Below are 23,289 nucleotides of genomic sequence, written 5' to 3' on the forward strand. Positions count from 1 at the left end.
AATTCAAGCCTAAGGTGGCCCTGACCCACTAACAACACAGGGATCAAACCCTGCCCACAAAAGGCAAAGAGAGCTACTTCCGACACTGGATTGAAGGCAAAAGTGGCTCAGCCACAACAGCAGGGTACATGCAACACACATAGGAGATAACCCTGAAGTGCCAGGTTCTGGTGAACAGGGGACACTGCACTATAGAGCATTACAGGGCATCTTCTACATGAGGCCACTAATTTCAACAGCACGAGAAAGAGCTGATTTTCTTAACACACAGAAACAGACACAGAGTGTCAGACAAAATGAGGAGACAGAGGAATATGTCCCAAATCAAAGAACAAGACAAAATCACAGCAAATGAGCTAAATGAAATGGAGATAAGTAATATGCCTGAAAGAGAACTTAAAGTAATGGTCATAAAGATATTCACTGGACTTGAGAGAGAGATGTCACTGAGATCTCTAAGAGAGAGATAGAAAACACAGAAAGTAACCAGTCAGAGATGACGAACTCAATAACCGAAAGCTAAAGTATACTATGTGGAATAAATAGTAGACTAGAAGAGCAGATGAGCAACCGGAAGAACAGAATAATGCAAGGCCATCAAGTTGAAGAGGAGAGAGAAAAAAAAGTAATAAATGACAATAAGGGAACCACCAACCATAATAATATCAGCATTATACAGATCTGAGAAGGAGAATAGAGAAAAAAGGGAGTAGAAAATGTATCTGAAGAAATAATGGCTGAAAACTTCCTGAATCAGAGGGAGGAAACAGATATCCAGACCCAAGAGGTGCAGAGAGCCCCCAACCAGAACAACCCAAGGAGGTCCACACCAAGACACATAGTAACTCAAATGGCAAAAAGTAGACATAAAGAGAATTTTCTCTCTCTCAGCAAGAGAAAATAAAAGTTACATACAGGGAAACCCCATATGGCTATTAGCTGATTTTTCACCAGAAATTCTGTAGGCTAGAAATGGGAGTGCCACATTTTATATACAAAGTGCTAAATGGGAAAAATCTGCAGCCAAGAATACTCTATCCAGCAAGGCTATCATTCAGAATAGAAGGAGAGATAAAGAGTTTCCCAGACAAACAAAAGTTAAAGGAGTTCATGACCACTAAACCAGCCCTATAGGAAATGTTAAAGTGGACTTCTTGGGTGGAAAGGAAAAGCCATGAGTAGGAATAAGATAAGTAGAAAGCACAAAACAGTAAAATTAAGTGTGTCTATAAAAATCAGTCAAGGGACTCACAAAATAAAAGGATGTAAATTATGATACCATATACGCAGAATGTTGGGGAGATAGGAATAAAAAATGTGTTCAAACATAAACAATCATCAACTGAATACAGACTGCTATATGCATAAAATGTTATATATAAACCTAATGGTAACCACAAATAAAATCCAGAAATATATATGCAAAAAAATACAGAGAAAGGAATTCAAGTATGTCACTAAATAAAACCAGCAACCCATGAGAGAAAAGAGCAAGTGAAGAAAGGAACAGAGAAGAACTATTAAAAAAACAAAAGTGACAAAATGGCAATAAGGATATACCTATCAATAATTACTATGAATATAAATGGACAAACCCTCCAATCAAAAGATGTAGGATACAGAATGGATAAAAAGCAAGACCCACCTCTATGTTGCCTACAAGAGACTCATTTCAGACTCATTCAGATATTTCATGCTCATGGATTAGAAGAACAAATACTGTTAAAATGTCCATACTACCTAAAGCAAACTACAGATGTACTGGTGCAATTTCTAGCAAAATAACAATAGCATTTTTCACAGGCTAGAACAAACAATCCTAAAATTTGCATGGAACCACAAAGGACCTTGACTAGCTAAAGCAATCTTAAAAAAAGAACAAACCTGGAGATACACAAACTCAAATTTCAAAATTTACTACAAAGCCATAGTAATCAAAACAGTATGGTACTAGCACCAAAAGAGACCTACAGAACAGAATAGAAAATCCAAAATTAAAACTACAATTATATGGCCAGTTAATCTGTGACAAAGCAGGAAAGAATATCTAATGAAAAAAGACAGTGTCTTCAACAAATGGTGTTCAGAAAACGGGACAGCTATATGCAAAAGAATGAAACTGGACCACTTTCTTATATCATACACAAAAATAAACTCAAATGGATTAAGGACCTAAATGTAAGACATGAAACCATAAAAACCCTAGAAGAGAGTACAGGCAGTAGATTCTCTGACACAAGCCACAGCAACATTTTTCTGGAAATGTCTCCTGAGACAAGGAAAACAATAGCAAAAATAAACCACTGGGACTACATAAAAATAAAAAGCTTCTGCATCACTAAGAGAACAACCAACAAAACCAAAAACTACCTATTGAGTGGAAGAAGATATTTGCAAATGACATATCCAATAAAGGATTAGGATCCACAATATATAAAGAACTTATAGAACTCAACACCAAAATACATATGATCCAATTAAAGATGGGTAGAGATGTGAACAGACCATTCTCCAAAGATGACATCCAGATGGCCAAAAGACACACGAAGAGATGCTCAACATCACTCATTATCAAGGAAATGAAAATGAAAATCAAAATAAGATATCACCTCACACCTTTCAAAATGGCTAAGATCAAAAATACAAGAAACATCAAGTGTTGGCAAGGATGTGTAAAAAAAAGAATCCTTGTGCTCTGCTGGTGGGAATTCAAACTGGTACCACCACTGTGGAAAAACAAATAGAGGTTCCTCAAAAAATTAAAAATAGAACTACCCCATGATCCAGTAATTCTACTATTGGGTATTTACCCAAATAATATGAAAACTCTAATCTGAAAAGATATATACACCCCTATATTTAGTGCATTATTTATAATTGCCAAATTATGGAAGCAGACCAACTGTCCAGATGTGGTGTGTACACACACACACACACACACAGGAATATTACCCAACCATAAAAAGAGAAATCTTGCCATTTGCAACAAAAACATGGATGGATCTAGAGGGTATAATGCTAACTAAGTCAGTGAGAGAAAGACAAATACGTACAATTTCACTCACGTGTGGCATTTAAGAAACATACAAACAAAGAAAAAAAGAGACAAACCAAAAAACAGACTCTTAACTATAGAGAACTGATGGTTACCAAAGAACAAACAGATGGTTACCCAGAGGGGAGGTGGGTGGAGGGATGGATGAAACAGGTGAAGGGGATTAAGAGTACACTTATCATGATGACCACTGAGTCACGTACAGAAATGATTAATCACTATATTATACATCTGAAACTAATATAACACTGTATATGAAAATTTTTAAAATAAAACCTTTAAAACTTCCCAAAGAAAAAACAAAACAATTCTCTTTATATCTTCTGAACAATACACAAAAAAGTATGAACCATAAAGGAAAGACTGATAAATGTAAAATTAAAATTAATGATGTCTACCATTTATGTATTACTTGAAAGACCTCTTAAAGAGAAATGCATATGAGAATCATCTACTGAACTATGAAATATGAATGTATTTCACAATCCCAATCCCAAAGTTTCAAATTCAATAGTTCTGGAGCAAAGCCTAGGAATCCATGCTGTTGAAAAGCTACAGAGGTAATTCTGATAAACATTTTGTTAAGACCCTCAGACCACTGAGTATCTATACTACAGTGAAGCCACAGTATCAGGCATTGAAAAGGATAGAATTAAATACTCTACCTGCCCACAAGATTATGATCTAATCAAAAGCCTGGGATGTCTACATAAATAATTATTTACTGTCAAAAGTATTGAATTCCACAGAGAAAACCATTAAATGCCCCACAATTTTATATTTCATATGGGACTTCCATTCCCATCTTCTTCTGGGAAGCAGCTATACCAGATTAACACTTTAAATTACCCCTTCACCTCTTTATTTGCTCCTCCATATGGCAAGAACCTAAGTGCCATTAAGTAGAAGGAAATGGCACAAAGCCGTTTGTTTATGCATGGCTCTTGGTGTGCACGACCGTTCTCTTTTGAGTCTTCTAGAGAAAGGACTAAGTCTGCAAACCCATCACTTTGGTGCTGGGTCACATTCTCCTGAGCTGGACAGAGTTGGCAGGGATTGTAAGGCAGGAAGAGAATCTATATACAATTAGCTAAGTGTGCTAGGCATTTTCACTGCATTCACATCTTCTCTCCAGAGAATTTTTTTGAGGGGAAAGGAGGACAGTGTAGGAAGCCTTACCGTTATTTTCCAATCCAGACATTACCAAAAAAAGTTCCAAATAAAGTTAAAACTACTGTTTAATCCACATTAGGCTCTCTTTTCTCAATTTATTCAGAAATCAAAGTCAGAGGAGTTTTTAAATGGTACCACTAAGACCAACAAATATTATGGAATAGAGAAAGGTACAAGAGGTTCCCTCTGGCTTAAAAAAAAAAAAAAAAGAAAAGAATGCACAGAGGAAATAGTTTTGAACAGAGATATATTCCATAGGCAGAAAAAAAAAGTGCTTCAGATCATGTTGTGTTATGCAAAGGAACAGTATCAGAAAAAGAATGTAAAAAGAACAAGAAAAATTTACTAAAAACTTAGAGTTGATTATATGACTAAAATCTTAGAAAAGATTTTCAGTTCTGAAAGAGATTTTTTTGCTCAGTTTGGCTGGAGTATATGGGAGAGTAAAACTAATAGGTCAAAAAAGTAATTGAGAACTTGGGAGTGACAAGATGGGAGCTCTGCACCAAGAAGAGAACTCTAAAAACTAGGTATATGTGTACCAATGGGGAGAGAAACCAGAAGAAGGAACCTAATTAGGAGATTACTAAATTCAAGAAAAATTTAATGAGGGTACAGAGAAAAGAGAATGAATGAGAGCTACACTATGGAGGCAGAATCAAGAGAAGTTGCTAAATAATTATACATGATAGGAAAAAGGTATATCCATTATTGTTTTTTGTTTTCCTCCTATGCATATGTCAAGATCAGGAATCAAAGAAAGCCAGTAATCTTAGCTATATCTAAAATAAATACTTTTACAAAGTATTTGTCCTTCAGGATGACATTTTCTTTTCGAACACAAAGAAAAAGTATATTTACAAAGAATATCTTCTTTACTTTCTCAAATATATAACTTCATTTTTTTAAAGTTTACTTATTTAATTTTAGTAATCTCTACATTCAATGTGGGGCTCAAACTCAGAACCCTGAGATCAACAGTCTTGTGCTCTCCTGAGCCAGCCAGATGCCCCTCAAAGAAGTAACTGTATTTTATTTTTTTTAAAGATTTTATTTATTTATTCATGAGAGAGAGAGAGAGAGAGAGAGGCGCACAGACACAGGCAGAGGGAAAAGCAGGCTCCACGCAGGGAGCCCGATGTAGGACTTGATTCCAAGATCCCAGGATCACGCCCTGGGCCAAAGGCAGGCACTAAACCGCTGGACCACCCAGGGATCGCTCAAACAAGTAATTTTAAACAGGACTTAAATACCTTGTTTCAGGAAATACAAATTTAAATTACTGATATAACATGAGAAGGATCAAATTAATTCCCAGACACAATTAATGTTGTCTGGAGAAAATGACTGAACAATATCATTGTAAAACAAGTTATGAACATGTGACACCAATCTACCTGTAACCATGAAACTTTAAAATAACCTTAGAACAGGCCTCATAAAAATGCTAGACTATAACTATAATAGGATAGCAAGTGTTTACCATGTGCCTGTGTTAAAATGATACATGTTAAGAGAGGCAAACCAGAAAAGAGACTTTTAACTATAGAGAACAAACTGAGGGTCACTGAAGGGGAGGTGGGCGAGGGATGGGTTAAATGAATGATGGGGATAAATCACAAAAATTCCACTTGTGATGAGCACTGGGTGTTTGTTGTATGTAAGAAATAAATCACTAAATTCTACACCTGAAACTAATATTACACTGTGTATGAACTAATTGGAATTTAAATAAAAACTTGAAAAAGGAAAAAAATTAAAATAAAATGATACCTATCATCTCACTTAATCTTCACAATTCTATAAAGTTGATCCTAATGCAGTCCTCCATCTTACTTATGAAGAAGCTGAGTCTAAGAACAGTCAAGGTTTGCTTAGATTTCTTAGCTAAAAATCCTAGAGACAGGATCTGAATCCGTTTGCTTAATTCCAGAGCCTATGTTCTTAACCATTAAGCTATATACGTCTATAATTGAAATCATATTGAAATTTTTTGGTTTGAACCTTCAAAAATTATAATAACTAAATTATGACTTAACAATTCTCAGAAAAACTACATATACACAACCATTTACAGATACTGTTACCTAGAAGTTATACACTAATGGAAATTTACACTAATGTTATTTCCAGTCTGTGCATCATCTCCACACTCTCACTCTGAGTTACAGTAGCAGGTGTACACAAAACATGCCAGAAAAAAAATGTGGTGACCTAAATTTAACTTCCAGTGCTAGGAGCATCACAGAATGGCATTTATGAGTCATAGGCTTTTAATATGTAGATATAATGTGCTGCCCTCTAGTGATTTCAATACCTTGCATTTAACACTGAACAGTCTCAATAAGGAAAACATTTTTTTATTATTAGAGAATTCAGATCTTCATCTCATTTTACAGTAGGAGTAATAGAACAAATAATTATTAAGCTCCAAGTAAATTTTTGATATGTAAAAGCAAGTATAGAAATACAGTTGGCCCTTAAACAATGTGAAGGTTAGGGACACTAACCCTCTATGCAGTTGAAAATCTAGATATAACTTTTGACTCCCCCAAAACTTAACTACTTAAAGCCTACTGTTGACCAGAAACCTTACCGGTAATACAGAGTTGATGAACCCATATTTTGTTTTAAAGATTTTATTTATTTGATTAATACATATTTTATATATGTATTATATACTGTACTTTTGCAATAAAATAACCTAGAGAAAAGAAAATGTTAATAAGAAAATCATGAGGAGGGACACCTGGGTGGCTCAGTGGTTGAGCATCTGCCTTCAGCCCAGGATGTGATTCTGGAGACCCAGGATCAAGTCCCACATCGGGCTCCCAGCATGGAGCCTGCCTCTCTCTCTGCCTATGTCTCTGCCTCTCTCTCTGTGTCTCTCGTGAATAAATAAAAAAAAAAAAGAAAAGAAAAAGAAAAAAGAAAATCATAAGGAAGAGAAAATACATTTACAGTACTGTCCCATATTTATCAATACATTTACAGTACTCTCCCATATTTATCACTGTGTATAAGTGAACTTTTGTAGTTCAAACCTGTGTTGTTCAAGGGTCAACTGTACATCCAATAATGATATACTAATTCAGAATGGTTAAGGAAATACCAGTACAGAACACTGCAAAAGATGAATTAGAGAATAAAGAGTGGTTACATTTTATGCAAGGAACTCATGCCTTAAAACGCTGCCTAATTCAGTTATTTTCCTATAGAAAGAAATAGAGAGGTTGAAGTAGATTACAACTACTGTGTTGTATTTCTTTTTTCAAGCATAGTTTTAAAGCACAGTAAATGACTATAATAAAAACATTTTTGAAGAACGCTTTTAAAACGTTTATAGTATTTGTAGGAAATTTTTTTGTATCACTACCCCTTCCCAGATGTTAATAGTATTTCCTATTTTAACACAGATGATAGCTGGCTTAGGAGTACACTAGTGGTTATAATTTTATTTTATTTATTATTTTTTTAAGATTTTATTTTTTAACTTATTTTAGAGAGACAGAAAGCAGGGGGAGGAGCATAGGGAGAGGGAGAGAAAAATCTCAAGCAGACTCCAGGCTGAATGCAAAGCCTGAAGCAGGGTTTGACCCCATGACCCTGAGATCATGACGTGAGCTGAAACCAAGAGTTAGCCAGCTGCTTACCTGACTGAGCCACCAAGTGCCTCAATGGTTGGACTTTAGAACCAGGTTGCCAGTAGTTTTTAATTTTTAAAATAAAAGTGCTCTTGCTTTAATTCTGCTTTTATTTTTTTCAGCATTAGTGCCAGTATTTCCAACATGTGCAGTACTAAACAGCAAGAACATCAGCAGTTATTTGACCTTTTCAATACTTTTAAAATTTAATTTCATAACACTTGGATAACAATATTACAAAATATAAAAAGACTTTAAATTTAACAAAAGAAGTAAAAATAACAGCAGAATCACTAAAACCACCTGCAGAAGTTTCTGAGCATATAAAGGACAATATGGCTCACAGGACATTTATAAAGGATACTAAGTATTTCTAGTTACCAGGTGAAGTAGCACCACCTAAACAGTTTATAATTCACCAGCCCCAATGCTTTGAAACTAAGTGATTCTTGATGAATTTTTAAAAAGTTTTTAGCATTTGCATTATTTAAAATTTTTAGTATAATGTTTTACACTAACTCAAATTTATGAAAACTTGACTAAAATTAGCTTAACAACAATCATACTGTATTTTTTAACAACTCTACTGAAATATAATTTACATAACATAAATCTCCCCCTTTTAAATGTACAATGCAGGGGCACCCAGGTTGCTCAGTCAATTAAGTGCCCAACTCTTGGTTTCAGCTCAGGTCATGATCTCAGGGTCCTGGGATCGGGCCCTGCATTGAGTCTTTGTGCTCAGTGGGGAGTCGGCTTATCCCTCTGCCCCTCCTCCTGCCCCTTGTGCTCATGTGTGCACTCTCTCTCTCTCTCAAATATATAAAATCTTTAAATAAACAAATGTACAATTTAATGAGTCTTAGTAAATATATAGAGTTGTGCAACCATTACCATAATCCAGTGCTAGAATCATACTATCCGTTTTTTCAACTGTTTTTTTTTTTTTAAGAGTATTTATTTATTCATAAGAGACACAGAGAGAGAGGCAGAGACACAGGCAGAGGGAGAAGCAGGCTTCATGCAGGGAGCCTGATGCAGGACTCAATCCCGGGACCACGGGATCACACCCTGAGCCAAAGGCAGGCACTCAACCACTGAGCCACCTAGGTGTCCCTTTTCAACTGTTATTAATTTCACCTACCTAAAGGAACCAAAAAATTCATAATACCAACAACTCAAAAGTGTTTGGATCTGCTATTTAAAAAAAAAAAGAGAATAGATTTAACTTAGTTTAAATAAACACATTGTTATCTAAAAAGAGAAATGCTAAACATACTGAAAGAATCGTGCTGAGGAAGATTTAAACTGTCCTCATAATCCTGTTCAGTGTTAACTTGGCAGACTACTATAGATAGTACAGATGTAAAATTAAGTAGAGTCTCTGTTTATATTTTGAACTCCAAATTAGTGAAATATGTTTTGCTGAGGTTCTGACACGTGTAACTTCTAGATCTAAGATGATTTACAAGTGAGAATAAAACCAACTATGAATACTTGATGGCAAATACTTGCCTACAAAATAACTCAGTATCAGCAATATTTCCCAAAAAATGTGAATTGGTATTAGCCATTTTTTTTAAAGAGGAGTGGGGGCAGGGGTACACGGAGAGAGAAAGAGAATCTTAAGTAGGCTCAATGCTCAGCATGGAGCTCAGTCTCACAACCCTGAGATGACCTGAGCCAAAATCAGAAGCTGGATGTTCTGACCCTCCCCTCCACATGCATGCATGCATACTTGCTCTCTCAAATAAATAGATAAAATCTTTTTAATAAGTAAATAAATACCAGCACAAAAAATGTCTCCTTACTTTAGCATCTATGGGGTTTCCAAGATGCCTGCTTCAAGATTATACTTCCTAAAGGACACTTTGCCAGTAGGCATACTCTACTCAGTTCACAATCACCCATTCAAGGAAGGGGTATCTGTCTTATAAGGTGGTGAGGAAATTTTGCATGGTGTTCGGAATATGAACTCTGAAGTTAGCCTGCCTGAGTCGAAATTTGGGTTCTGTCATTTAATAGCTATGCAACTCTATGGAAGTTACTCACTATCCCCTATTCTCTCTTTCCCCATCTAAAAAATGAGGATGATAACTCTATCTTATAAAAGTTATTGTGAAGATTAAGTGGGATAATTTTCACTCAGTGTAGTACGGGAGGAAGAAAAGAAACAATAATGTATCTAAGTGCTCAGCAAAGGGTCCGACACATGGTAACATGGTAACATGGAAGCAATGGCGGTGTTAGTTATTAAGTACAGGGGTAGAGGGGAAAGGAGATATATCAGATGACTGCTGAGAAATCTTCCAAATTTGAAACCTATCCAATTCTTAAGAAAAAAATTTTAATTTTATCAAATGGGACAAAGAAAATTCCAAAACAGTGAAGTATCCACTCAAATCAGATCATTACTTGGTTTAAATTCACCCTCAAACCTCTGAAGGCATTTATTAACATCTTTATTTATGACTATTAGCTATAAGTTGCCTCCCAATAATATAAATTAAATGTGTAAAATGAATTTGTATTTAAAGAATGAGGAGAGTTAACTTACATCTAAGCAATTTTGATCAATATCAACTAACAGATATAAAGAGGTACTCCCCTACCAGAATTTTGACCACGGATTGAGTTCTTTCATTTCAGAAGTTCAAAAATGAAAACTTGCAATAAGAAAACAATTTCCAAAGAACTCAAGAAGGAACTATAACAGCTTCATGTTAACTGGAATCTCTAGGGTAATAACCAGTCAGCTTAGAAGCCAGTGACAGTGCAGGTTAAGACATGGGTTAGGTTGGGAATTTATTCCAAACCTAAGCTAACCAAATTTATGGATTGATTATGGGTTCCACTCTAGAAATCCTATCCATTTAGGGTTCCAAATTAGCAACAATTTACTCAGAAACAACGTGAAGTCTCCAGAAACGAAACCATGTACCTAGGGGACTTCTTGTCCAGAAGCAATGGAACTCAAAGCAGACCTTTTGGGGCAGCACCTAAGAAATCTTCATAACCTAATAACCTGAAAAAACCTTGAAGACAGACTTTGCGAACCTTTATGGTCAGTAGAAAAAAGAAACTTTGGGCTGCTAAACAGAGCTGAATCTGAGATGTACATTACATGAGTAAGAAGTGTAAGAAGCACACACCTGGGCAGCCCCAGTGGCTCAACGGTTTAGCGCCACCTTCAGCCTGGGGGTGGGATCCTGGAGACCCGGGATCGAGTCCCATGTCGGGCTCCCCGCATGGAGCCTGCTTCTCTCTCTCTCTCTTTCTATGTCTCTCATGCATGAATAAATAAAATTTCTTTAAAAAAATTTTTTTTTTTAAAAGCACACACCTCCATGATGCTCAGCATCACTGAGGCTGGAAAGAAAACTGCAGGTAGACAATTAGAACAGTGAGGGCAAAGCCTCCACTCCTAGAATAAAACATTAAGCCTTGTGGCTCTTTTCCTCTCTCTTCCTTATACTTATCATTTTTTCCTACTCCTTGATCTCTGTGGTTTTCCTTGCCATGTAACTATGTTCCTATCTTTTCTGGTTGTTCCATTCTGTTGTTACACTTGAATTCATTTAAAATTCCTTCTCTTTGTCCTTTCTGTCATTGTAAGAAGTTATGAAAGAAATTGTGTAGAAAGAGCGACGCCTGGGTGGCTCAGTGGTTTGGCGTCTGCCTTTGGCCCAGGGCGTGATCCTGGAGTTCTGGGATCGAGTCCCACATCGGGCTCCCTGCATGTAGCCTGCTTCTCTAGGTCTCTGCCTATGTCTCTACCTCTCTCTCTGAGTCTATCATAAACAAATATATAAAATCTTAAAAAAAAAAGAAAGGAAGAAATTGTGTAGAAAGAAACTGTAAGTATAAAAAAGAAGGCTTTGACAAATTCTATTTGTTGACATGAATATCACCCACTTCTTTTCTGGTCTGTAACCTCCACATGTCAAAACACTCTGCCAAGATAAGAGGAGAGAAACTACTAAAAAATACTCAAGCCTAATAAGTAATTTTGGTGACAATATGAAAAAGCAAAGAGCAAAATTAATACAAAGAGGCATCACATAACCCTAACATATAAACAGCAATTTTTTAAAGTTTATTTATTTTTTTTTAGTAACTTCTACACCCAATGTGAGGCTCGAACTCACAACCCAAGATGAAGAGTCACACATCCCTCCAACTGAGCCAGCTAGGTGCCCCTACATAGTAATTCTTAATTCTAATACGAAAGAAATCTTCACCGAAATTCAAAATACATAGATACATAAGCTTTCCTAAATGTAGACACTTGTAGTTTATATTCAGGAAAAAAAATGTGGAAGAACTTAACACTCCTTAGCTATTTTTATTTCTTATAATAAAATAACAATTCTCCTCAAACTTAAACAAATTTTTTTACCAAAAAGAGGTGCAATGTAATTTTGTATTACTTCATTCTTAGGAGCATTTACAGAATTCAAGGAAGCAATTTTAATCATTCATCCCTTTGAAAACATCACTTAAAATGACTTTTCAGGGACGCCTGGGTGGCGCAGCGGTTGAGCGTCTGCCTTTGGCTCAGGGCGTGATTCCGGGGTCCCTGGATCAAGTCCCACATCAGTCTCTCTCCATGGAGCCTGCTTCTTCTCCCTCTTCCTATGTCTCTGACTCTCTGTGTGTCTCTCATGGATAAATAAATAAAATCTTTAAAAAAAAAAAAATCCTCTTTAAAAAAAAAAAAAAAGACTTTTCAAGGGACGCCTGGGTGGCTCAGCGGTTGAGTGTCTGCCTTTGGCACAGGGCGTGATCCTGGAGTCCCAGGATCGAGTCCCACATCAGGCTCCCTGTGTGGAGCCTGCATCTCCCTCTGTCTCTGCCTCTCTCTGTGTTCCTCATTAATAAATAAATAAAATCTTAAAAAAAAAAAAAAGACTTTTCAAAGTTCTTTTCCCTTTAAAACAGGAAATAAGGGTAATGGTCTATAATAATGCATGTCCTGGCTACTGATATGAAAATCTAGCCTGCAATTAAAATGGGGTCCAAGAAATAAAATTTCTTAATTATTAATTCTTAATTATTCTTAACTATTTGAAGTGTATGCCATGAGCTACATGCACATTTTTGAGGTGTGTCTCTACCCCATTTTTATTTTATTTTCCTCCTCTCTCCAACACGTGGACTGGGATTCTTTCAATTAGAATATAATTTTAAAGTCACGATCCTACCTAGAGTAAGCACTTGACATTATATTTAAGGGCATTAAATTCACTCTAGAAAAATAAAACTGAAAGAAAATAATCAGTAAATATGATAGAACTTTTTTCTCTTGACTATTTTCTAAAAAATATGTAGCCCATATTAATATACTTAAACAAATGATTCCAAGAATATAAAAGAAAAAATTTACTTGTTTCATAAAATCTATATAAAATATCCAACTTACCAATATCATTAACCAGGGAATTAGAATCAGATGCCCCCAGGGTAGCTTCAAACTCCTCTTGGAGACGATATGCTCTTTGCAGCAGAGCTTCAAGTTTATGGATAAATTCAGTACTAATAATATCCTATGAGGAGAAAAAAGTACATACAGCAAATATTAGATTGTAATGTTAAAATCCTCAGTAACTTCCACTTTTTTTTTTAAAGACTTTATTTATTTATTTATTCATGAGACACATAGAAAGAGAGAGGCAGAGACATAGGCAGAGGGAGAACCAGGCTCTCTGTGGGGAGCCCGATGCAGGACTCAATTCCAGGACCCCGGGATCATGCCCTGAGCCAAAGGCAGACACTCAACCACTGAGCCACCAAGGTGTCCCAAGACCTTCCACTCTTAAATGAAAGGCAGAGAAAGTGTGGGATATGAGGAATAACTATTGGGTAGTGACAGCACTGGATTCTAGCTGAGCCTTTGGCAAGGTCACCTCAGTTCTTGGGGATTTAGCTTCTCTACCTGTAAATATAAGGTGTGGGACTAGATCAGGGCTTTTCAAAGTAAGATCCTGGAAGAGCAGCATCAGTATCATCTGAGAATTGCTAGAAATGCAAATTCTCAGGACCTAATCCACATACTGAATTAGAAACCCAAGTCTGTTTTAATAAGCCTTTCAGATGGTTCTGATGCATGCTCAAATTTAAGAATCACTAGCCAACAAGGTGCCTGGGTGGCTCAGTCAGCTAAGCTTAGTCTGCCTTCATCTTGGGTTATGATCCCATATCCTGGGATCTAGTCCCATGTGGGGCTCCCTACTCAGCTAGGAGTCTGCTTCTCCCTTACCCTCTATCCCTCCCCCCATTTGGGCACGTTCTCTCACTCTCTCAAATAAATAATATCTTAAGAAAAAAATCATTAGCCAAAATGATCAATATCAGTCTATTTAAAAGTCTATGTAACTTTTATGAATATAATACCATTTAATTAATCACAAAGTATAAAACAGACTTTTAAAAATCCCCTTAGAAATCTTATTAGCTTAATTCCATATATTCCTGGAAAATCAGGGAACTTGATATGAATTGCAAATTTGGGATTCAACAACTAACTGAACAGAAAAAGCCCAATAAGATAATAACCCTACATAATCCCAAGGGGAGCAAAAAAGCCAGTTTTATTAAATGCCATAAAAAGCAAGTACACTGAATCAACATTAAACATTGTTCAATTCTTCCAATTTTATAAAGGCCACTCTTAGATAAATCACCCTTACATCTACACTTTCTTCAGCAATGGCATCTCCTGCACCCAATTTAATAGAACCACAGGCTTCATCTTCAGCCTGTCTATTTCGAAAAGTGAGAGCTTGCTCCCATCGACGCAGCGCCTCTTCAAACAATTCCATACCTATGAATTAAGAACAGAATAATTGTAAGTAAGAAAAAGCAATAGCAAAATAAAATTATTTTAGGCTGAAGTCTTTTTCATATAGTTATCAACAATGGCACAGTCTGACTGTAACTTTGGCACTAAAGAATAATTTTATGTTCACCTCATTTCATAGCAGAATTTTAATTTCCCAACATATTCTAGGCCTATAATTCTAGTCAACCAAAAATCAGAGAAATGACCGATATATCTTCTTTTTTTAAATGTAACTCAAATTTATATCCTGCTTGGGATTTTTCTAGAACAGCGTCATGAGTTCATCAAAAGTCCAACAATGACTAATTTTTATATTCACACAACTATCTTTCAATATATCCTCCTAAATTAAAAACGTAGGTAAATAGAAGAAACTAGTTGATAAGAAGCTATCAGGTTTATAAGAGGTTGTCACAAGGAGAGAGTAAAGCTGAGAGGAAATAGGATAGTAAGGCTAAATAAAGGTTTTCCCAACTTTTTTTCCCCCACAGAATGTTCCTTAAACTACATGATTTGTAGTTGGATGGATAAATTGCTGGGTCAGTTGTGATTTGGATGGATAAATTGCTGGGTCAGTTGAAAATCTACAAGACTTCTGGAAAACCCATCAAGAGTTACAGTTCAGGTAGAAATTCTATATCTTCCCAGCTAGACAGCTTTATGGGGAAAAAAAGGTGAATATGTGATTCTTTTTCTCCAAGTTAAAAAAAAAAAAAAAAAAAAAAAGTCTTACCAAAATAATTATATACTTCAAACAAAACCAAAATATTCCAACATTCAAGACATATAAAATATTCCAATATTCTAGACATATTAATGAAAAAGATCTTTAAAAGCTACTTAATTTAGGGGTGCCTGGATGGCTCAGTTGGTAGAGCATATGACTCCTGATCTCAGGGTCGTAAGTTCAAGCCCTATGTTGGGCATGGAGCCTACTTAAAATAAAATAGGGGTGCCTGGTTGGCTCAGTTGGTTAGGCATCTGACTCTTGGTTTTGGCTCAGGTCATGATCTTAGGGTTGTGAGATCAAGCCCTGCACTAGGCTCTCTTCACTCAGCTCAGAATTTGCTTGAGATTCTCTCTCCCTATCCCTTTGCCCCTCCCCCTGCTTTCTCTCCCTCTCCCTCTCTCAAATAAATTAATCTTAAAAAAAAATCAACAAATCAGGTTAGATAAGTGTAACAGATTGAATAGTGGCCAAAAAAATGTCAGGTCCTAACCTCTGGAACCTGTAAACATTACTTTACAAAGAAAAGGGGTCTTTGCAGATGTGATTAAATTAAGGAATTTAACATGGGTGATTATCCTAGATTATTTGGTGGACCCTAAATCCAATCACAACTGTCCTAGTAAGAGGGTGAGGGAGATTTGGTGCGCACAGAGGAGGTACTGACTAGAGATTGCAGTCACATGGCCATAAGCCAGAACCTATCAAAAGCTGAGAGGGACAAGAAACAGTTACTCCCCTAAGCCTCCAGAGGAAGCACAGCTCTAATGATATCTTGATTTCAGCCCAGTGATAATGATTTCAGTCTTCTGGCTGCCAAAAGTCTGAAAGAATACATTTCTGCTATTTAAACAACTAAGTTTGTGGTAATTTGTTAGAGTATCCTCCAAAAACTAATATAGTAGGTTATGTTATGTACACTAGATTCAAAAGATATAAGAACATTTCAAAACTATGCTGTTTCCCTTAGAATAATTCATCATTCTTTAGTTTCACATTAAATGAGAGTATAATATCTTAAAACTTTATTATGGTATTCCTACCCATCAAGTATAAGTTCTCAGGAGTGGTCACAGGAATATTCACAAGTTTAATATCATCTTCATCTGCTTTGTCCCAGGAGTTAGAATTGCCGCAAGCACAGCTATGACAAGAATTGACACTCTGGACCTAAAATTAAGATCAACAGAGGTTACTTCAAAATGCCTTTTGTGATAGTATTTTGTAATCTTTTGTACTTACACATTATTTACATAACCTATTCCTGGTAAAACAACGCATATAATTCCTACCTGAAGAAACAAATCTAACTATAGTCAGTCAGGAGTCATACCTTAAATATTTTAAGCCTTTGTTTGTTCAAAAATACACAAATAGGAGAGTATTTCAAACAAAAACTAGTTATTTCTCTAAAAAAAAAAATCAGGTAGTTATTTTTATAGTTTACTGTTTTATTAAGTATTTACTTATTAATTTTATCCACACCTACTTTGGTTAGAGGTAACTAGCTTATTTCCTTTTCAGAATTTATTGGCAATGCTGATTCTCTGCTAAACAATAACTGAAACTGAAAAGCCTTTACCATCATCCCTTCTCTAGCAAGGTGCACTGGGCCAATCATTTCAGTCACCTCTATGCAAATGACTCCTAGTCTCTACTTCCAGTTCTGTCCTTTTAAAATAAACCTAGGGGCGCCTGGATGGTTCAGTCGGTTCAGGATCGGACTTAACGATTTCAGCTCAGGTCATGATCTGATGTGTCGTGAGATCGAGCCCCATGCTGGGCTCTGTGCTCAGCAGGGAGTCTGCTTGAGATTCTGTCTCTGCCCCTTTCCTCATGCACTCTCTCTTTTTCTCTCTCAAAACAAACTTTTTTTTAAAATTAAAAATAAAGAAATTTAGCCCATATTTCCATCTGCCTATTTGATTCTACTCAGCTCTTCTGCTGGCATCTTAAAACTGACTCTATCAAAAAGGAGCTCTGCATCTTCCCACAACAAAAATTTTTCCTTCTCCAGATTCACTAATAATACTTCCATCCCCATAATTTCCCAAACTTGAAAACAGAAAGCCATCTTTAACTTCTCTTCTCACACCTCTCATATGCAATTACCAAGTTTTGTGGACCCTGACCCCTCCTTTCCACATGTGTTGCCTTGTTTGGGCACTCAGTAAAAATGGCAGAAATCTGGGTTCCTAGTCCCAGCAGTGGAATGATGAGGTGAGCTGAAGCAAGTATAGTAAAGGCATTCCAGACTTTCTATCCACATTTATCATGAAACTCCCTTTTTCTACTTAGTAGTTAAGAACAACTGCTTCAACTCAGTTGAAAAATTTCAAAATAGAGGTATTCTCTGACACAGAGTAAATCCAGATTATAGAATGGGCATATATTTCATCATCCTGTTCAGTTTCAAAGAACAAATGAAAGCCTGCAGGCCTTTGATCTAGATGTTCCTACCACAGAATAGCCTTTAAAAATTTAGTATATTTTTAAGCACTTAAGAAAGGGGCAGCTATATATTCCAACAAAATACAGAAGCAGGGTACAGAACACGGTGTTCAATAAATTATTTAAAATAATGAATACAGGGACACCTGGGTGGCTCAACGGTTGAGCATCTGCCTTTGGCTCAGGGCGTGATCCCAGGGTCCCCAGATTGAGTCCCACATTGGGCTCCCTGCACGGAGCCTGCTTCTCCCTCTGCCTGTGTCTCTGCCTCTCTTTCTCTGTGTTTCTCATGAATAAATGAATAAAATCTTTTAAAAATATAAAAATAAAAAATAAAATTAAATAGTGAATATACATGATGGTAGAGGCATACTTTCCCAGAAGTATATATGTAAGAAATTATCAATGCTGTTTGTCTCCAAGGAGGGGAACCAGAAGGATCAGGAACACATTTATCACCATACATTTTCTTGCCTCTTCTTTATTTAGTAAAAAGCCTATTTAACAATCTACCTATTTAACAAATTTTTAAACTTTACTAAATTGCAACAAATACTAACTTTTTTTCTCCCCATCAATCAATACTATATCAATGCTCCAAAGAACAAGGTAAGGGAACTGCACACTTAGCTTCAGCAAGCCACACACTTTAAACCTATGGAGGCTCATTATTTTGTGACCTAGCATGAAGTCTGACTGTATCTTTCCAGCTTCTTTACAGAACATCTAGTTTTGAAACAACACTTCCACATCAACACTGTTCTACAGCCCTCATGTGTCCACATCACTTACTCAAGGAAAGCTGGAATGAAACTGGCTGGTTAGTCAGCAAAAGGAAAAGTTTACTTGCTTAAAGAAAACAGACACAACCAGATGATTTAAGGTTCTTTCCATACTAGGAGTTATCTATATGACATTTAAACAAAGAGATAACAATAGACACAAGGGCAAATCTATAAAACAGTAAGTTTTGTTCTTTACTTACGGAGGCTAAACTCTGTGCAGAACCTGAGTATTTACTGAAAAGTCCTCCATTAGCATAGTTACAAGACTGAGATCCTTTGTCTTTGGCAGAACTTAAAGATAACGTCAAATTCTGTCTACTACTGGAACAACTTGAACCTACCAAATACAATAATATCAATAATATTAGAGATATTATTAACTCCAATGATAAATTTAATGTAAATTTTCAAGGTTTACATTATATTCACTCAGAAAGCTAAGTTTAAAACACATTTCACTCAAATGTGTAAATTATTAAATGTACATCATTAAAATCCACATCTCTTTACAATTGTATTTAACACTGCTAAACTCTTGTTTCTTAAATGAAGAATAAAATATTCATCTAATTACAGCAGTATTTGAATGATCTGTTGTAATCAGTATAAAAAATCCTGACAACTAAGGGTGCCTGGTGAGTGAGCTGGTAGGGTATATAACTCTTGATCTTAAGTTTATAAGTCTGAGTCCCATGTTCGGTACAGAGAATAATTAAAAATAAAATAAAATAAAAACATACTGGTAACTATGAACCTTCAAGTTATAAATTTAACAAAATATAAGCACTTTCTTTCCTGAATTACATCTAAACCATATCATATTATACTATAATTAGTTTTTTATATTTCTGTCTCTCCTAATTATCTATTCATCTATGGCAGATGCTGTATCTTAGTTCATCTTTAATGCAACAGTTAAGACATTCTTCAATTCAATCCCTGGACTTATATGACCCTGTGCAAGTCCCTTAAGTTTTCCTTATCTCATTTTTTTTTCCTTATCTCATTCTTAAGTCTAAACAATAACTCAGGATATAGTCTGAATTCACAGGATTGCTATAAAGGTTAAATAATGCAGTGAATATACATTAGCATTACACCTGAGATCTAATAAAATCTCATTAAGTGAGAGCTACCATTACTGTAATGTTCACTGTACTTGGCACAAAAGTCATTCATTAATTATTTGCTAGACAAGTCAATCACAAAAGCATATGATACTCTAAATAAATTTAAATTAATTTTAAAAAATAAGAAATTCAGCATGCTCAAGAAATTATTGTTATTGATATACTTTGGCAATATGTACCACATCTCTAACTATAGATCCATAGATCTTTTAGAGACCAGCAATTCTATTCTACTTATATATTAAGAAAATAATCAGACAAATAAATGCAAAGCAAGAAAAGCATTCTAAAGGGACAACAAGGGACACCTGGGTGGCTCAGCAGTTAAGCGTCTGCCTTCGGCTCAGGGAGTGATCCCGGAGTTCTGGGATCGAGTCCCACATAGGGCTCCCTGCATGGAGCCTGCTTCTTCCTCTGCCTATGTCTCTGCCTCTCTCTCTGTGTCTCTCATGAATAAATAAAATCTTTAAATAAATAAATAAATAAATAAAGGGACAACAAGAAACTGCTTAAACAAATCAGGGTGTATGTTTACAAACTTAACATTAAGTACATACTAAATATGAAAGCATAGAAGTATATTTTTTGACCTAGAAAAACATTCTTATGTATTGTTAAGTATCTAACAAGCAGTCTACAAAGAGGTAATCATAATTTTCCTTAAACTAGATATATCATTTATATGTACATAATATAAAATGTTATGTTTTAATATATTTAAATGCAACTAGAAATGGATAGATATATGCCAAAGTATTATCAGTCATTACTTCTGGGTAGCACAGTATCAGGTGATTTTAATTTTTTGTTTGCTTATCTGTATGTTCTAATCTTTCTAAAATGAATCTGTAGATCTGTATTATTCTTAAAGGAACTCTGGAGACTAAAACACTGAAATCACTGCACATCAGTTATGATTTATATATAAAATTTCCTTTATAGATTTAATTCAGCTAGCTCCACTTACCTTTGTCTGATGCTGCTCTCTTAGCATATTCAAGTACAAGGTGCTCTGGTTCCCATGGTAATATTTTTCCTTTCTTCTTTCCACGTTTTCTTTTAAAATGATGGGCCAGAAAAATTACAGACACAGCACTCACTGCAGTTACCACAAACAACTTTTTTGCTACTGGTGAAAATTTTATCTGGAAAAGATGCAGGTAGGTTGAAAAAATTTCTTACATTTATTTGTTCACTTAAAATAAAGACATAAGAACAAAACTTATTCTTAAGCTAACCTAGTTCTAAGTAATGCCAAGAGAATATTATTTCACACTCTTTAGTGATAGGTAGCCCAATTTGAATTTTATTTATTTATTCATGAGAGAGACAGACTGAGAGAGAGAGGCAGAGACATAGGCAGAAGGAGAAGTAGGTTCCTCGCAGGGAGCCCAATGGTGGGACCTGATCCTGGGATCACGACCTGAGCCAAAGGCAGGCGCCCAACAACTGAGTCACCCAGGCGTCCCCCAATTTGAATTTTAAAAACAAGCAAACTATACTAATCTATTATTTTAAGTTCCTAGGTAACAAATCTACCAAAAAGTCAAAAGGAACACAAAATAATTCAACGTCATTAAAACCTGTTGAACCAATGATTTTCATGCAACTAAATATCTGAATCACAGCAAGATTTTAAATTATAGGAATGATTAATTCAGTTTCGCTTTGTTTTCTGTTTTTTAAAAGATTTTATTTATCCATTCATGAGAGACAGAGGGGGGCAGGCAGAGACATAGGCAGAGGGAGAAGCAGGCTCCATGCAGGGAGCCTGATGTGGGACTCGATCCCGGGTCTCCAGGATCATGCCCTGGGCTGAAGGCGGCACTAAACCACTGAGCTACCTGGGCTGCCCGATTGTTTTTGTTTAAGTAGGCTCCACACTCAGTGTAGAGCCCAACATGGGGCTTGAACTCACACACCTGAAATCAAGAAGTGAGCTGAGATCAAGAGCCAGACGCTTAACCAACTGAGCCACCCAGGAGCCCCATGTCAGAGTTTTAATTTTTTTTTAATTTGGACAATTTGGAAATTTGGACAAACATGAATTAACTCAATTTTTTTAAAGGTTTATTTGTTTGAGAGAGAGAGAGAGAGAGAGCACATGCACTCGAGGAAGAGGAGAGCAAAGGGAGGAAGAATTTCAAGCAGACTCTGTGCTGAATGTAGAGCCCAATGCATGGCTTGATCTCACGACCCTGAGATCAGGACCTGAGCCAAAACCAAGAGTCAGAAACTTAACTGACTGTGCCACCCAGATGCTCTGAATTAACTCAATTTGTAAATGTTATCTGAATAAGTCCTTTTATGCATGAATTATTCAACAAATATTTACTCAGCATTTTACAATGTACCACACTGTATTATGAAGATTAAAATTCTTACTGTAATTCTATTCAGCAAGCAAATATCAATGCCTTTCAATGATCGAGAAGCCCTGGTTATTGAGGCCACAGATCTTGCCTCCTTCAAGCAGTGTGCTAACAGTAGAGACAAATATATGGTCAGGTAATTACAGTATTGTGTGATAAATACAGTAATATAAGTATACACTATTAATATCAGAGCAAGAGGTAATTAACTTTGTCTTGGGGGACAGACACTATCAATCACCTAAAATACAGGAGATCTATAATATAAAGCCATAGTCTTGAGGTGTAGAGAGGTACAAAGAGTGTCACTTCCAAATTCTTTTTTTTTTTTTAAGATTTTATTTATTTATTCATGAGAGACACAGAGGAAGAGAGAGAGGCAGAGATACAGGCAGAGAGAGAGAAGCAGGCTCCATGCAGGGAGCCTGATGCACTTCCAAATTCTTAACAACAAAAAGCCAAGCAAATGGCAAGTTCTCATTTTTTCTTGAACTCATCACAATGCTGAGGTTGGAGGGCAATCTGCCGGCCCCAAAACTAAAGAGACACAGGCATCTGCACAAAGAGATAACTTATAAACTCTGGCACGCTGAGATAAAACACAAAAGGATATTTATGAGTTCAGCTAGTACGCGAGTAAATTGGTAGAGACAGTGTGCACTGGTGAGAGAGGGTAAAGTACCCCCTGGTAGCAGGGCTGCAAAGATAGGGGTAATCCATATTTTTTGCAGGTTTTATCTTCATGAATCCCACCAGTCACTACTCACATAAAAGAAAGCAAGAATCCTAAGTCTCCCTAATGGTGCAGAAGTGGGAGAGGGAAATAAAAAAAATACTTAGAGATAAATCTAAAAAAAAGAAATCAGTGCTAGTTAATAACAAAATACTGATGAAAAAAACAAAGATGAAAGGAGATACATCATGTTCATGGATTATAAAATGTTGTTTCTCTCCAATCTGATTTACAAAAACCAATAGAATTTTAATCAAAATCCCAGGAAAAAAGATTTTTTTGGACAGCCCCAGTGGCGCAGCGGTTTGGCACTGCCAGCAGCCCGGGGTGTGATCCTGGAAACCAAGGATCGAGTCCCACGTCGGGCTCCCTGCACGG

At 36.1% G+C, this 23,289-nt stretch overlaps 1 protein-coding gene and 1 non-coding gene across 4 annotated transcripts in view; one reads left to right on the forward strand and one right to left on the reverse strand.

Moving 5' to 3' along the window:
* The window catches only part of MIGA1 (mitoguardin 1), an 86,888-nt gene that overhangs the window by 48,817 nt on the left and 14,782 nt on the right, over nt 1–23,289 (reverse strand). For all 3 annotated transcript variants that reach the window (XM_025417934.3, XM_025417932.3, XM_025417933.3), the window contains exons 3-7: nt 20,774–20,951; nt 18,877–19,013; nt 16,484–16,610; nt 14,562–14,695; nt 13,295–13,418 (exon numbers count right to left, since the gene is read on the reverse strand). In XM_025417934.3, the coding sequence (XP_025273719.3) occupies nt 13,295–13,418; nt 14,562–14,695; nt 16,484–16,610; nt 18,877–19,013; nt 20,774–20,951 (700 nt within the window). The remainder of the gene's footprint in view (nt 1–13,294; nt 13,419–14,561; nt 14,696–16,483; nt 16,611–18,876; nt 19,014–20,773; nt 20,952–23,289) is intronic.
* On the forward strand, nt 15,567–15,639 carry TRNAR-CCU (transfer RNA arginine (anticodon CCU)). Its single transcript has one exon. It is a non-coding gene; the product is annotated as a tRNA-Arg (tRNA).

The sequence above is a fragment of the Canis lupus genome, chromosome 6 (genome assembly GCF_003254725.2).
Source record: "Canis lupus dingo isolate Sandy chromosome 6, ASM325472v2, whole genome shotgun sequence".
NCBI classification, from domain to species: Eukaryota; Metazoa; Chordata; class Mammalia; order Carnivora; family Canidae; genus Canis; species Canis lupus.